This window comes from Sus scrofa, chromosome 8, assembly GCF_000003025.6.
Source record: "Sus scrofa isolate TJ Tabasco breed Duroc chromosome 8, Sscrofa11.1, whole genome shotgun sequence".
Taxonomy (NCBI): Eukaryota; Metazoa; Chordata; class Mammalia; order Artiodactyla; family Suidae; genus Sus; species Sus scrofa.
Genome location: NC_010450.4, coordinates 78,735,633 through 78,752,694, shown reverse-complemented (window position 1 = coordinate 78,752,694; position 17,062 = coordinate 78,735,633). Strand labels below are relative to the sequence as shown.

The window sequence follows — 17,062 nt, the reverse complement described above, 5'->3', positions numbered from 1 at the left end:
GAGTTCATGAGGATGAAATGAATTAATTTGTGTAAAGCAGTTGGAAGGGTGCCCATTACACAGTATGTGCTGTTGCTACTGCTGTTAATGTTACTGTTATATCGCTACCGTCAGGTCATAAAATTTTACAATGGAAGCAGGTCTCAGATCTAATTTCGCCACAAGTACATTAAAAAAATATATATCTGTTAGTCGTGTTGTAATCTTGCAGAGTTCTAACTTTGTCCTTTTACGATTCTGATAATATCTTGAATTTAAGATTCATTCAAAATCCACAGAATTTACCTAACCTAGTCTCAGACAAAGAGCAAGACCTACCCTTAAGAGCTGGATGCAGGCCTCGCCCTGCTTCCTAAACTTAGGGGGTGGTTCTGAAGTTCTCGTTATTGGCTTTAGATTTATACACCATGCTCTTAGAAGACTGGTAGTGGCTTTAAGAAGCTTCCAACAAATCCACACACCTCTTCTTTCAACATTGGGATACTTTCTAACATCCACTCGCACACACTAATTAAGCTGAGGTTGCTACAGCCCCTTCAGAATAGGGTTTTGATTAGAGTCCTTCATATGCTAACTAGCCTCCCCTGGGGTGTATTTTCCTGATTAGCGTATTTCACTTGTTAATTTATTGCCCCAGGGTATAGATTAAAACCAACCTGTATTTTAATCTTTCTGTACAAATTGAAGTATTTTAATGTGAATTACAGACAATATGCTATCTAATTTAATCCTTATAAGAAGCCTCTGAAGCAGATTTATTTTCATCCCAGTTTCAGAGGGGAAAAAACAGACGTAACCAAGATCCAAAGTCAAGTCCATGACTTGTCCAAAATCTGAATGATTCCAAAACCCATGCTCTTAATTATTCAAGTTAGAAGTGATTATTTTAACTGTGTGATTAGTTCTGGTACTCTACATGATAACTTATTTGGCAGTTTATGGAAGGACCAAAGTTTTTGTTTAAAGCTAGTTTTTGATGCTTCATAATTTGGGCAGATGGAAAATAAGATAGTAAAGGGGTTCATAAATTAGACTCCTATACCCTTTCAAAATATGATTATTGAGGAGTTCCCATCGTGGCTCAGCGGTTAGCGAACCCTACTAGCTTCCACAGGGAAGTGGTTCGATTCCTGGCCTCGCTCAGTGGGTTGGGGATCCCAAGTTGCTGTGAGCTGTGGTGTAGGCCGTTGGCTTCAGTTCCAATTGGACCCCTAGCCTGAGAATTTCCATATGCTGCGGATTTGGCCCTAAAAATCACAAAAAGACAAAAAAAAAATAAGATTATTGAACGGTTGGAGAGAACTCTTTGGTGTAGCCTTTACCTATCAGTGCTACCGACTTGGGGAAAAAAAAGGAAAAGAAGTTCCCTTTGTGGCTCAGCGGTTTAAGAACCCTACATAGTGTCCATGAGGATGCTGGTTCAATCCCTGGCCTTGCTAAGTGGGTTAAGGATCCATCTGGCATTGCCATGGCTGTAGTGTAGGCCGGCAGCTGCAGCTCCGATTTGACCCCTAGCCTGGGAACGTCCATACACCACAGGTGTGCCCGTAAAAAGACAGGAAAAAAAAAAAAAAAAAAAAAAAAAAGGAAAAGAAAACTGTATTGCTCCTCTGCAGATGAGGTTGTGGGGGTGTGTAAATCAAGTTAGGACATCAGGATTTCTATATTTATTAAGAACACCGTCTGGAACAATGAGGTGAGTCACAAGGTATAAAGTCTATTTTAAGATAACCTCACGGGTGTTTTTTGGACAGCTGCTTTGCATATTAAAGTTGTTTCACAGTAATAGGAAAGATGATCAGGTAATGGTTCCAGGCAGTAAAGTATCTTAACATGTGATCTTTCTTCCTTTTTCTTTTTTCTTTCTTTTAGCGAAACACCCATGGCATATGGAGGTTCCTAGGCTAGGGGTCAAATCCGAGCTATAGCTGCCAGCCTACACCACAGCCACAGCAATGCCAGGTCTGAGCTGCATCTGCAACCTACACCACAGCTCATGGCAACGCTGGATCCTTAACCCACTGAGCGAGGCCAGGGATTGAACCCAAGTCCTCATGGATACTCATCGGGTTCGTTAACCACTGAGCCATGATGGGAACTCCTGTGATCTTCCTTTGGTTGGAATGATAGGCAGATCTATTTAACGCACTTTCCTTTCTTTTCAGAGTGCCGTGTCTTGAAGTCATCTTATTCCCGCTCCTCAGCTGTTAAGTATTCTGGATCCAAGAGCCCTGGGCCTTCACGACGCAGCAAATCACCAGCTTCAGGTGGTTAATGGGAAAGGAGTGGGCAGTCATGCAGGGAGCTGGCGAGTCTCCCTAGGTTTCCTTTCATGGGAATCTGTAGGTCCCTCCCACCCTTGTATACAACCAGGTTCCACATACAGAGAACTTTTAAATCAGCAAATTGAAGTCTGATTCTCAAAGTTATAATAAGTGTCCTAAGAAATGTGTTTAGTTCTGACACATTTTCTCAAGAACAATCTTATCTAGACTCTTCTGACGTTTACAAACACATTTCCACCACTGGAGGCTGCACTTTGAATTCTGCGCTATGTGATTGTGGATATTTTCTGCTCTTATTGGCTTAAAATATAAACATACACACCTACCAGATCTGTATTTACTTGATAAGTTTCTCCAGGCTTTTCCTTTATCAAGCAGTTTAGCAGTAGCCACAATTATTACTGGAAAGTAGCACTTTATTTCAGCGTCAGACTCAAACCTCCAAGTTTCTTTCAGATCCTAAACCTATAGAGTTATCATAATTTTGACAGTTTTTGACTTTTTTAAAAAAGTATCCCCCAAATCTTGATGTATTGATTCTGTGCAGCTTGCTTATGGTAATTATAAATAATTTTACCCATACCATTTCCCGTTACGGAAAGGATCGTGGAACAAGACGTGATTTTACATGTGGAAAATCTGGAACGTGTGAAAGTAGTATCCATACAGACTGTCTAAGCAGCAACCTTTTTATGAAGTCTCTATAAAATGCTGGGGGGTTTTCTACTTCTCTGCTGCTTCCTCTTTAGCACCTACCCGCTGTCTTTGGGTCGGGTTGTTTCACCCTTCTTTTTGTGCGCACGTTTAGACTTGCTGAATAACCACTCTCCTTGCTGTCTCCTCCTCTGTCTATTCTGAATGTGTACAGTAAAGAGGGGTGGCCACTACTCCAGTGCCTACGCGACAGCCAAATCCCCAGGTGAGCCACGGTTATGATGGCTTTGTCGCTCTGCGGGGTTTTTGTTTTTGTCTCCTGCCACCTTTCTGTTTCCTTTTGCTCCATTTCCATGAGTGTATCAGGCTTGTACCAGTGGACATCTGTGCAGGATTGAGTGCCTCCAGGGTTTCAAGAGAGCCGTTGTCCTCAGCAGATGCCCCACGGCCTGTCCGTGTGTAGTCACCGTACAGGGTGCTGGAAGAGGCATCATGCTCAAGGGGTGTGTCTGCTAAGGAACTTCGGAAAGTAGTGTATCATTGAAAAAGGCTCAGGCAGCGTTCCTGGTGTGGCTCAGCAGGTTAAGGACCCAGTGTCATCTCTGTGAGGATGCAGGTGCAATCCCTAGCCTTGCTCAGTGGGTTAAGGATCCAGCTTACCAGAGGCTGTAGTGGAGGTTGCAGATGTGGCTCAGATCCAGTGTTGCCATGGCTGTGGTGTAGGCCGGCAGCTGCAGCTCAGTTTCAACCCCTAGCCCAGGAACTTCCATATGCCTCGGGCGCATCTGTAAAAAGAAAACGGCTAAGCGTTGTTGGTAATATAAAAGTAACCTTAGAAGCAATTGTAATGCTCTTCTCCCCTTCTTCCCCATTCCAACATTCTCTCTCTAAAAATATTGGCAGAATGAATATATTTTAACCAAAAGCATCTCTCTGGTGTTAAGCTTATGTCAAATCATAATATGCTTTCTATAAAGTATCTCAGATGCCAGGAACACTAATAGAATGTGAAATTTGCATAAATACGCCCGTGTTTACCACAGGATAAATGTAGACTTTGTTCTCAGCTTTTGCTTTAGTGATAGGTTTACAGATGCTTATCACATAAGTAAAATAAACAAAGGTGGGGAGTGTGGTTCAAGGGTCAGGTATTAGGATTAATCCTGTTTTGTCTTGCTGAGGTCTGAAGACGGAAATTAGCATACTGAACTAAAAACATTTCACAGGCATGTTTTTCTTGCAGACCAACTACTTCATAACCTAGTCTGATAAATGTACAAATCTTCTAAGTGGAATTTGGAATGCTTAGAAATTGATCTAAGAAAATCTTTGCATTCCAGGACCCTAAATTGTCAAGAGTCCAATTTGGGTTAATAAAGTTTAGCTTAAACTTATAAGTACAAGTTGTGAGATGTGAATCATATTTCAGGTGCAAATGGCTTCTTTATAAAGATATGAACTCAAAAGTATGTTCAGCCCATTCTGAAGTTATGGAAAATGGGGGGAGAGTTTTGTACTATTAAAAGCCAAGGACCCAGAAGCATAACTTGCTTTTACAGACTGCATTAGCTGTGGTCTACCTGTTACCATTTAGAATGTTCCATAGGAATATGGGGAGGTCATATTGTGCTTTTTTCAATCTTGAAACTCCCATCAGGTAAGCCTTCTGGTTGACTAAATTCCTCAAAAAAAAATCTACTCTATTGAAACAGATACATGGTGTGTAATAAACACATAGAAGTCAATCTGGATAACAAAATTCAGTAAATAGTTATCCTAATTTGAATCCTAAAAATTCTCACTTTAGGAGTTCCCTGTTTGCTCCATGGGTTAAGGATCCTGCGTTGTCACTGCTGTACTGTGGGTTCGATCCTTGGCCCCAGAAATTCTGCATGCCACAGGCTCGGCCCCCCAGCCCAACACCCAAAAATTCTCACTTTAGGTTTCAAGCTTGTGACTCTTTCATAGTCCACCAAGAAAAAAGGAGTTCAGAGCAAACAAACATACAAGCAAAAAGGAAGCCCTCAAGTTAATTTCTTATCTTACCTTGAGGGGAGGGGTGAAAAAGAGCTGTATTTGGGGAGAGAAGATCCAGGGTGTTGTGATGGAGAGGAGGAGGGAGCATCTCAGAGGCACCAGGCATCATCCCCCTTCCTGTTTTGGCAGGGGAGAGGGCACAGTGTAACCTGTTCCAGGTCCCACTTACCCTCCCAGAGCCTGGAGAAATGTGCAAATAAACGAAGTGAAGGACTTCTTACTAGAGGCATCATTTAGAACTCTTCAAATGCTTTTAGAAACTTAGAGAGCTGTGTATGGCTTAGTGTCTCTTTAGGATGGGCGTTATTTGAAGGTAAGTCTGGGCATGTAGTTACTGACCCCAGTTAAATCCTTGGCAGTGAGTTTTTTTGTTTATTTTTAGGCAGACCATGTGTTTTTAGGGAAATTAGTCTGCAACAGAGACTGCCATTTGCAGGAATCAATTTTTCTTCTTTAGTCCCTTTTCTATCCCTGCTCCAAGGAAATCTTTGATATCAAAGTGGTGTCTGAATATCAGTGAAGGTAACTGCATTTGGTGAGTAGTAACTGGTGACCTGAACAGGTTGTTGTATAGAATGACAAAACAAAGGAGCCAAACTCAGTAGCTGCTCATTGAGAGCTTACTAGTTCGTTGCTCATTATAATCTCTATTTTATGTGAATTCCTACCATCAGTTCCCTTTAAAGAGAATTTTAAAAGAAATAGCATTGGGGAGTTCCTAGTGGTTAGGACACCGTGCTTTCACTGCTGCAGCCCAGGTTCAATCCCTGGTATGGGAACTGAGATCCCACCTCAAGCTGCTGCTTGCTGCAGCTAAAAAAAAAAAAAAGAAAGAAAGAAAGAAAGAAAAAGGAAAAGAAAGAAATAGCATTAGTTAAAATAGAACTTTACTGAAAAATATTCAGGGCTTTTGAATATTCTTAAAAGTTTTTAATTGAAGTTCCCGCTGTGGTTCAGTAGGTAAATAACCTGGCTTGTCTCTGAGGCGTTGCTGGTTTGGTCCTCGGCCTGGCAGAGGGGTTAAGGATCCATTGTTGATGAAGCTGAAGTGTGTAGGTCACAACTGCAACTTGGGTTTGATCCCTGACTCCAGAACTTACATGTGCCTCAGGGGAGACCCCCCAAAAAAAGTTTCTAATTAATGGTACAGTTACTTGTGTTGTGCTCTAAATACCCTTATACACTTGTTAAGAAAATCTAGATAACTGATAATTATTTATGAATGAGTGTCTTTGAACTAGAAATATTAAAGTTTGGTGATTTAAAAATAACTGGAATTTTTTATTTTCGTCTTCACTGAATTTTTACATTGAACAACACGATAAACAAGCATGCCTGCATCATCTAATCATAAATATTTATTGATCCAGATTTCCGTCTCCATTCAAAGACTGGTGCTTACTTTTTTGAGCCACCTATTCAGGACCTTTATCTCTGCATTTTTATCTTTATAGTTTTTAGCATCATTTAAAAGAACAGTTGTCTGCTCCCTTGTATTAAAAATATTTTAAGGGAGTTACCCTTGTGGCTCATTGGGTTATGAACCCTACTAGTATCCATGAGGATGCAGGTTCAATCCCTGGCCTTGCTCAGTGGGTCAAGAATCCAGTATTGCTGTGAGCTATGGTGTAGGTCACAGACTCGGCTTGCATCCCACGTGGCTGTAGCCGGCAGCTGTAGTTCCAATTCAACCCCTAGCCTGGGAACTTCCATATGGTGCAGGTATGACCCTAAAAAAAAAAAAAAAAAAAAACAAAAAAAACAGATTTTGAGAGAAGGGAATGGATTTTGCTTTTCTTTTCTTTTTTTTTTATATATTTTTTTATTTTCCCACTGTACAGCAAGGGGGTCAGGTTATCCTTACATGTATACATTATAATTACTGCTTTTCTTTCTGTAGAGGTGAATGGCAGTTTTCCTCAACTTGGGCGAAAGCATTGAAGATTAATGATAAAAGGTGTTACAAATTCTCCTTAAAAGAGAAAAAAAACATACCAATACTAGATGTTAACTAAAAGCTTTGTGAAATTACAGCAGAAATGGATCTCAATGATACAACTAGAAATAAGCCTAAGTTATACTGAGATGTATGATTAGCATTGTATAATATAAAATCTGCAGGTTAACCCTCTCTCTGAAAGAGCAATGTCCCCACTCTCCTCTAAATTAAGGGTTCAACCTGGGAAATATATAGAAGTTTGGAGGAGGATATACCAAAAAACCACCAAGATATGATAAATAATGGAAATTAGCTGAGAAGACAAGAAAATGGAAGGAATTAGAAATAACTAGTCTAGGTAAAATGAAATTTGCGAGCTCCTGCCCATGATGCCATAACAGGATCAGTGGTGTTTAGGGAGCTACTGGGAAGCAGGTTCGATCCCTAGCCCAGCATAGTGGGTTGGGGATCCAGCATTGGGGCAGCTGTGGCTTAGGTCAAGACTGTAGCCCAGGTCTGATCCCTAGCCCGGACACTCCATACGCCACAGGGCAGCCAAAAGTAACAAAAAAAAAAAGAAAGAAATTTGAAGTGTCTTTTGTGGCTTTCAAACAGATAAGTAGGAAAATGAGCAGTAATTTTCTTTTTCTATTAAGCATATACTTGGAAATTTTATTTAAATCATGGTGGGATTGATTTGGGAGAGACACAGGAACATCTCTGATATTCAGGTCGGTAGATACTAAGACAGTCGATATTGGAGGTTATAGGACAAGCTTCATGTATTACAAATACAACAGCCATTTCCCTCCCCAAGCTGGCAGGCAGGGTGTATGGACAAGTTCTCGTTATATCACTAACTCCATAATGTTGTATATATTTGTTGATGTCGCTGCTGGAAAACTTGGTATTGAAAATAATGCCAGCTTCACTGCTTATTTGTCTGATGATTTGTCTGTAATACAGTAAGCTCCATCATTTTTGCTTTTTGCTGATCTGCCATCCACTTTGAGCTTTCCGTGAATCAAAGCCCCCTTGGGGCTTTACTGTGCATGTGCTTAGTGTCTTTACACAATCCGGTAGTTCTGGGTTTTAATAACCTCTGTCTCCTTTGTTGTCTCATGGACAGTTAACGGAACTCCCAGCAGCCAGCTTTCCACACCCAAGTCTACAAAATCCTCCAGCTCATCTCCAACTAGCCCAGGAAGTTTTAGAGGATTAAAGGTATGATATGGGTTATGGAGCATATTTATGTGATTTTGTTAGTGTGAGTTGCATACTTTAGTAGTTAATTTGTTCAGAGTCTGGGGGGGGTCACAACACAAGAAAAAGGGAAAAGTTTAGGATTTGGAGCCAGAAAGACCTGCCTTTGAATCCTGTGTTCTTTTTCACCTCATAATTTCGGCCAACTCAGTCAACTCCTCTGAGCTGAAGTGTTCCCATCACTTAAATGGGAATATATCAGGTTATGGTTAGAGTTGAATGTAATGTGATTTTAAGTAAATAAATGGTAGTTTTCCTGTCATTAGCGAAACGATTTGCAGTGGCCTTGGAGGACACCATGATTCTTTTTTAAAAATCTCACTTAAATCATGATTTTAATATTGTTAACATAATTTGACTCTATGAAAGTCTAAACTAGAGTGATAGTCTAGCATAATACTTATATACACAAATCAGTAACACAAGAAAAATATGTTCATTTGGTGAAGATGTTGGAAATAAATCTTTGGTTTTGACTAAGACCTCCTAGAAATATAAATAGTAGGAGTTCCCGTCGTGGCGCAGTGGTTAACGAATCCGACTAGGAACCATAAGGTTGTGGGTTCGGTCCCTGGCCTTGCTCAGTGTGGGTTCGGGCCCTGGCCTTGCTCAGTGGGTTGAACGATTTGGCGTTGCCGTGAGCTGCGGTGTAGGTTGCAGACGCGGCTCGGATCCCATGTTGCTGTGGCTCTGGCCTAGGCTGGTGGCTACAGCTCCTATTCGACCCCTAGCCTGGGAACCTCCATATGCCGCGGGAGCAGCCCAAGAAACAGCAAAAAAATAAAATTAAAAAAAATACATATATATATATAAACAGTAACTTAATATGATTAAATGGTTTAATAGGCATTTTATCTGTTAGAGAAGGAGAAGAATGATGAGCAGAACTAAATTCGCAGGATTTTAGCAAGTTTCATTTGATTTAGTAGCTCTTGATCATTTAAATTTATAAGATGGAATTTTCCTGATAAAATAGCAGTACAGGATTGTTCTTAAAGATTGACCCTTTTCTTTAGGAAAGTAATCAAATTGTCTGTATGGTAATATACTTTAAAAAGGTGGAAGTGGGGGAAAAAAAAAGAAGATGGAGGTTGGGAGTTCCTCTTGTGGCTCAGTGGGTTCAGGCCTCTGTGGGGACGTGGCTTCTATCCCTGGCCTGGTTCAGTGGGTTAAGGATCTGGCGTTGCCACTAAGTCACAGTTGCAGCTCAGATCTGGTGTTGCTGTGGCTGTGGCATGGGTCTACAGCTGCAATTCCTCTTCCTTAGACTCCCGGCCCTGGGAAATTCCAGATGCCTTGGGTTTGGCCACTAAAAAAAAGAAAAAAGAAAATGGAAGTGTACACAGCACCACGATGTATGCATGTATTAACTTTCATTCTCTTGGAGCGTTTGGCTAATATTGGAAGCACCTTCGTCAGGAATACATTCTTGAATGTTGGTTGCCCCAACATTTCATATATGGTCCAAGTGGTTTCCTTTCCCCTAAGGATGTTGAAAAACATGTTTACTAGTAAAATGAAAAGTAAAAGCCCCAGCACACCTTGTGAATGAAGGGTGAGAACTGGGTCTGTGGGTCCCCCCTTCCTGCAGAGCTCTGCTCTTCACCTGACACTCAGGTGGGCTTGTCCTGTCCTGAGAACCTTGTGTCTACTTTCAGAGTGAACTTGCATGCTTCTCATGCTTGACATCAAAAAGAGGTTTCCCCCGGTACAGGACAGATGGTCTGTTTCTGTGCCCGCTTGCTCACATGTGTTGGGCAGAATTTGCACCAGTAGTTAGTTTGGGGTTGGGAACACACTGCTCTTGGTAACCTCTAAGAGCTAGAAGTTCCTTATATTTATCAAAGAACCAGGCGTTTTCCGAAGTACCAAATTGGCTTAGCTCAGTGCATAATGATTTCAATGGAATCCTTGAATGCCAACTCCAAAAGAAAAGTTAAATCAATTAAAAATCACTAATGTGTGAGAAAAGGAATGTACATATGTGTGTCTGTGTGTGTGAGACTGGGTCACTATGTCGTGAAGTAAAAATTGACAGAACACTGTAAACCAGCTATCATGAAAAAAGTAAAAATCATTATTTAAAAAAATGGAAAGAAAATTTCTGTAGCCAAGAAAAAAAAAGTCACTAATGTAATTATTTTCAGTTTTTCTTTCCCAACTATTTTCCCCAGAATAGGTTGGAGGTCACTTTCAAGACGGCTAAAGTAGAGATCCAAGTTGGTTCACCTCTTTTTCCAGTTTCAGTTGTTTCATCATTTGCTAAAGCAAAAGCAAGTGGTTCCCAGTGCTGGTAATTGTCAGCCTATAGCGGGCCAGCTCAAGCTTCCCAGTGACCCACCTGCAAAGGTCACTTATACTTTCCCCCCGCAGGGCTGTTGCTGTAGGCAGGGCTGTGGTCCTTGATCTAGGGCTGTGTGTGGCCATCCCAGAAGGTACCTTAGTCTCTGCTCACCTGGGATCTGTTGTTTTCCCCTATTTTGTTACCTTTGGTGAACTGAGCGCCCCTCTTTCTTCCTAGTCCATCTTCAGCTCTCAGCCCAAAATTGTCCTTTTTTGTTGTTGTCCCGGGTCATTTGGTGCTTGACATACTGAGTACATGCCCTTTCTGTCACACATGCAGGAGGTCACTCACAGATGCAGAAATCTGCAGTGAAGTGTCCTCAACTTTTGTTAAAAAATGGTAATAATTGTATTATTGCTGAGACATTAAATTGTTCTCATTAGACTAAGTGTATCTTCATTATTAGGGTAACCCCAGCATTGAGCACACACGGTACCATGGCACATAGTAGGTGCTCAAGGAGGACTTCTACGGTGCTGGGATTATAGTTCTTTTTAGCTGCCCGAAAGCCTGGCTGGGAAGCTGGGAAGTCAGTCTCACTTTAAAGCTGATATAGATCACCGAGTCTTGCCTTAAATATTGCCAGTGAAACAAGTCTCTGCCACATTCATCAGCTGTTAAGACACAAGCAAAACCCCTCTAACCCAACCTGTTCCAAACCTACACCTTTCATCCCATCGCAGTTCCCTGCAGGCCTCAGTGTGCATTGTCCTTGGGGTGAAAACCTGCCTTTGAAATACTGCAGCTTAGTCACGCTCCCTACTGTTCAAAATAGCCTAATTTCGAGGTCATTGTAAAGCTCTCTCTAGTCGGCATCTGTCCGTGTGTGCATTATTTTCTCTATTCAGTGACATTACGAATGGAGAATTACAGATAATTACCATGTGTGAGTGCTATGCTTTTTTCCTTCCCTGTCATTTAAAATAGCTTATTAAGATCAATTAAGAGGGGATGTCTGACAAGGCAGGGCTGTTTTTCACGGGCAGGAGCTCTTTATCCCTGTCTATCCAAGGTAGATGTTTTCATGACTTTGGGGATAGATAATCTTTCTCCAGAGAGTCGACAAAAGCGAGTAAAGCAAGCCAGGACAGTGTACACAGGAGTCCACATGCGCATCTGTCTCTCTCAGGACACAGCTTTTGGCAGATGGTTTCTTCCCCCCCCCCCTTTTTCACCCCTCTCTAGGTTTTACCTCATAGAGAATTAAGCAAAGTTTAGTGAAAAGTAGGCAGAATTTGATATTCTGTCACAAGTTTCCCCCGCTTTGTGCCAGTTTCGGGGGACCCTTTTTATGTTTGGGCAGGAACATCGAAAGAACTGAAAAAGAAAATAGGGATGATGTGATGTTGACTTTCTGACCATAAAGCATCAGTAATGTTTGCTCCATGAAAGACAGGAGGAATGCAGAAACAGCCCTCCACCCTGCAGAAGCCCTCCCTGTTTTCCATGATACTCCCGTGAGGAAGAGCGCTCTGCTCCATGCACGCACATTCATAAAAGATCATGCTCTCCAAGGGGCTGGACCACAAGCCAGGAGAGGAAGCAAAGCTTTCCTCAGACTGTGAATGTTTTTGCAAGGTGGGAGTGTTAAAAAATAGGGTGGCGACCCAGTGATTAAGGTTCTTAAAACCTAAAACTGAAAGATGTTAGGACAGCTGAGAGTTGATGGTCCCTCGATTGTAACTTCTCCGTTTTACTAGCTGGTTACCTGAAACCATAGACTGTGGAACCTGGAAGTGGCCTCAGGTCTTGCAGTTTGTCTACTCTTTATAGATGGAGCATCTGAGGGACAGAGATGTGAAGGGACTTGTTCAAAATCCCAGGGGCCGCCTGGAATCTCTGACCTTTTCAGAACCTCTGTCTCCAATCTCTAATGTTCCCCCAGTCACTGGTGAGTCTGCTTCTGTGACCCTAACATGGGCACCCCTTGGAAAAGCTGTGCTATTTTAGGAGTGCCTTTTAGGAGGGTGAGTGCCTGAGTTTAGATATGCACAAATGCTCTCAATAAGAACTGATTGAAAGATTGGGAAAGGAACGAGAAGGGAGAAGGCTGGGAAAAAGGGAGAGGCGATCCTGGGGTGAAGGAGAGAAGAACGCCTGATGCCAGCTCTTCTTCCTGGGAGACTTGGTGAAAGAGACTGTTGTACATCTAATGGGGATTCCTTTTTTTTACTCCTCAGTCATTTACTATTTCATTTTTTTAAATGATTTTTATTTTTTCTATTATTGCTGGTTTACAGTATTCTGTCAATTTTCTACTGTTCAACAACAAGGTGACCCATTCACACATACATATACACATTATTTTTTCTCACATTATCCTCCATCATGCTCCATAAGTGACTAGATATAGTTCCCAGTGCTATACAGCAGGATCTCTTTGCTTATTCATAGATGGAAGTAGAGACTCAACAAACTAAGTGAAGTAAGTCAGAAGGAGAAAGCCAAATACCTTATGATATCACTTATATCTGGAATCTAATGTAATCTAAAATGAACCTTTCCACAGAAAAGAAACTCGTGGACATGGAGAACAGACTTGTGATTGCCAAGGGGGAGGGAGAGGGAGTGGAATCGACTGGGAATTTGGGGTTAATAGATACACACTATTGCCTTTGGAATGAATGGGGATCTTTTTTAAGTAAGAGGATTACACTGTGTGGCTGGCCCTTTACCTGATCCCCTAAAGCTTTAGGAAAATGACAAAATCACAATAGGTTAGGACTATCGGTTTCCTTTGGAAGCTAGCAGCGGGGCTGAGAACTGTTGAGACTGGCCCAGGTTGGAAACAGATGGTGTCACCCAGGCCCAGCAGGTGGTACCTGGATATGAGACAATGTTACGGGGTGGCCCTGTGATGGAAGGCGCATTGTGAGCACAGTGGCATAACTGGGATTTGAAAGCAGAGCCCAAGCTTGTGACCACCTGAAGACAAGTGAGAAAGCATGGTCAGTCTGTTAAACAGATGATTGCAAGTGTGTACTCAGATCAGAAATTTATAAAATGACTTGCTAGGACATTGGGCTTCTTCCACAGAATCTAGGCCTCAGGCGGTACAAGTTGGCTTTGGCTTCGTATGGATTTGGGAAAAGACAAGGCCATTCATGGTGATAGTCACGTGGGAAAGAGGCTTTTCTGCCACCAGACACGAGCCACTTCCACCACTGTGGTGCCAGGCTACCCACCACAATGAGGCACACAGGGAGCCAGAGGCCTCGAGGTAAGGCCAGTTCAGGCCAGGCTGTACTAGGTCTGGGTCAGGAGGGTGCAAGGCCCCTCAGGACTCTATTTATTTTTGTTTTATTCTCCTTACCTAGTAAAAATTGCTGTAAAGTTTCTAGTCTGTCCCAGTTAAGATAAGGGATCCACTTAGGCAGAGGATGAACACAGAGATGGCGCCCCCACGTGTGCAGTTCTGCAGAAAGAGGGCTTAAAGGAGGGTGAAGCCCAAAGCCCTCTCCTGAGACAGATGCAAGATGGTGCAGTGGCCCAGTGTGTGAGCTCAGAAACCAGAGCGCCTGGGTCTCATCCAGCCTCAGCCACTCACTAGCTGTGCGGCCTTAGGCAAGTCGTATCACCTTTATCTGGGAAAAAAAAAGGGGGGGGGATTTGTAGGACCTATTGCTCAGGGTTGAGATTAACTGATTAAATATAGAGACAGCCGAGTTCCTGTCATGGCTCAGTGGAAACAAATTGCACTAGTAACCATGAGGACTCAGGTTTGATCCCTGGCCTCATTCAGTGGGTTAAGGATCTGGCGTTGCCAAGAGCTATGGTGTAGGTCACACATGGGACCCGGATCCCACATTGCTGTGGCTGTGGTGTAGGCCAGCAGCTATGGCTTGTATTAGACCCCTAGCCTGGGAACTTCCATATGCTGCAGGTGCGGCCCTGAAAACACCAAAAAAAAAAAAAAAGAAGAAGAAGTAGAAAAAAAATAGAAAGCATTTATAATGGCTTTGTTATTCTTTCTTACCATAAGGATTAGGGTTTCCTGGTTCAGTTTTCACATGAAGAAAACTTCCCTTCGAAAAAGAATTGATATGAAATTCCCATTGTGACACAATGGGTTAAGGATCCGGTGTTGCCACAGCTGTAGTGTAGGTCACAGCTGTGGCTCAGCTTCAGTCTCTGGCCTAGGAACTTCCTTATGCTGTGGGTTCAGCCCTAAAAAAAAAAAAAAAAAAAAAAAAAAAAAAGGAATAAAATTTAAAAATCCGCATGCAGTAGTGTAGGAGAAGGAAAAAGCAAGAGAAGTCAGATTCCATATTTTATCACCGTCTCTGCTTTACTGTTATGATTTCCCCTCCCAGCTCAACCCTTCTTTGCCGTTTTCCTGCCCTCTCAACATATTCCAACCCTGTAAGTCATCTATAGGTAATTCTATGCTAGAAGCAAGTTATCCCCAAATTTTGCAGCTTAAAACAATAAAAAATTATTTTCAGAGTTCCCGTCATGGCTCAGAAGTAACAAATCCAACTAGTATCTATGAGGTTATAGGTTCGATCCCTGGCCTTGCTCAGTGGGTTAAAGATCCACCGTTGCCATTGCCATAAGCTGTGGTGTGGGTCGCAGACACAGCTCGGATCTCGTGTTGCTGTGGTTGAGGTGTAGGCTGGCAGCAACAGCTCCGATGAGACCCCTAGCCTAGGAACCTCCATATGTCTCAAGTGTGGCCCTAAAAAGACAAAAATAAAATAAAAATTTTTTATTAATTTGAATAAAATTAAAATGAATCAGTTCCTCACCAGGTGGATGAAGTCTCCACAAGTCAGCTTTGGTACCCTTAGAACTTGGCAGCCTGGTTTCCCCAGAGCGAGTGATCTGAAATAGCAAGAGACAAGCAGAAGTGCCCCTTCCTGTGACCTAGCCTTGGAGGTCAGACACCATCATTTCCATCATAGTTTTGTAGTCAAAAACGGCAGCCCCCTTCAGCATGGAATAGCCTTTGCAAGGTGTAAACAGCAGGAGAGGAGGCTCATGGGAACCAGGTTGGAGGCTGGCTCCCCCCGTCCTTCTCTCTGCCTTCATCTTGTCCAGAGATTCTTCCCTTGGCTGCTTCTGTTCCCTCAAAAGCTTAATGTCCATTCTCCCTTTTGAGAACCCCAGACACCTCGCGCCCCATCAATTTCACTGCTTTGTTCTCCTTCCAGTCCTTTCTGTTCTCTAGACCCATCATTCCCTGCTGATTCTTTTCTCTCCCCTTCAGAGCCTAGAATTCCACCCCCACTGACATTTTCTTCTCTTAATCCCCATCTTCCTGATCCTCCATTTTCTCCTTGACCTCAGCCTTGATCTCCTGTTTCCTCTGCCCAAGCTTCTCCTCCAAGTCCCTTCGATCTAGCTGGTAACTTTCCCTCGGGGAATATTTACCGGGCTTAAATCGCAGCCTTTTCTTTGGAACAGATAGGCAATAAAGAGTACTAAATGTGTCATCAACTGCCAGATGGATGAAGAAAGCATTTGCCTGAAATTTAATTCATCATCCATGTCCCAGTTTAAGACTTTCAAGGCTGTAGTAACTCAGGGCTTCAGAGTCAGGGGCACATCTGTGGACACTGGGGGATAAAATCTCTCCTGTTTTGATGCTGAAGTGTATGCCCAGGGGCTCTCTACTGTGAGCTTTCTTGCTGGTGGAGAGACGAAAGAAAAAAGTACATTTGGAACATTATCCAACATCTTGAGATTATAAACTGTCTGATGTGCTGATATTTTATCTGATGATGTCTCCTGGGTCTGCTGGTGGTGAAAGATTTTCCAGATTTGTGAAGTGTGATGAAAGGGCTGGTAGTATCTCATACTGATTGGCAGAGCTAAAATGTAACTCTTTGACCTTCTGAACTCAAAACTTATTTTGGAAGCTGTGAAATGTAAATCCACGGTAGCTTCTGACCTTGGACATTTTCGCTTTTCCCTGGAGCTTTGGCTTTTCTTGGGTATTTAAATCTAGTTAATGGTTGTTAGTAGGAGGAGACTGACGACTTTTATACCCCCTTTACTACCCCAAGAATGTTGGGTGGTGACTTCATCTCTGAACGTAATTGATGTTATTGACAGAAACAAAAGCAAAGAGGGACTCAGCAGCTTGGAAGACTTCTGTGCCCTAACAAAATAAATCTTTAGAATGATTCCAGCTCTTTCTGAGATCAGTGACTTGTACATTGTAGTTGTTCAGGAAAAAGAGGCATTGGGTAGGTAAAATGCTTCAACTGGGTGGAAGCCACTGTTAGGAGGGCAGAAGGAGTTTGCCAAGCCAATCAGTACATAAATAGAATCAATTTTAAAAACTTGCTTTGAACATAAGGAACACATGTGTGCATCTTAAATGTCCCCTCAGTCATGAAAGTGGGTCATCAGACATTCTTCTCAGTCACACATTAGATAATTGGATGGCGGTAACATTCAGAGGTTGTGGTAGGGAGCTGCCCTGAGCCACAGATGGACAGGGGTAACCTCCACAGTTGTGATGTAACTGGCAATTTTCCCACCACCCAGGCATCCTAGAAATCGGTGCTGCTTCACCCTGAAAACACGCAGACA

The 17,062-nt window shown here is 42.4% G+C and overlaps 1 protein-coding gene across 9 annotated transcripts in view; it reads left to right on the top strand.

The window, feature by feature from the left end:
• Window positions 1–17,062, top strand: part of DCLK2 (doublecortin like kinase 2) — a 174,669-nt gene that overhangs the window by 102,215 nt on the left and 55,392 nt on the right. For 5 of the 9 annotated variants that reach the window (XR_002346402.1, XM_021100647.1, XM_021100644.1 and 2 more), the window contains exons 4-6: window positions 2,166–2,267; window positions 3,154–3,204; window positions 8,045–8,139. Coding sequence is in view for 8 of the 9 variants with exons in the window: in XM_021100647.1 (XP_020956306.1) it covers window positions 2,166–2,267; window positions 3,154–3,204; window positions 8,045–8,139 (248 nt within the window). In the remaining variant the exon portion in view is untranslated. The remainder of the gene's footprint in view (window positions 1–2,165; window positions 2,268–3,153; window positions 3,205–8,044; window positions 8,140–17,062) is intronic. The other 4 variants (XM_021100648.1, XM_021100646.1, XM_021100645.1 and 1 more) reach the window with 1 other exon arrangement.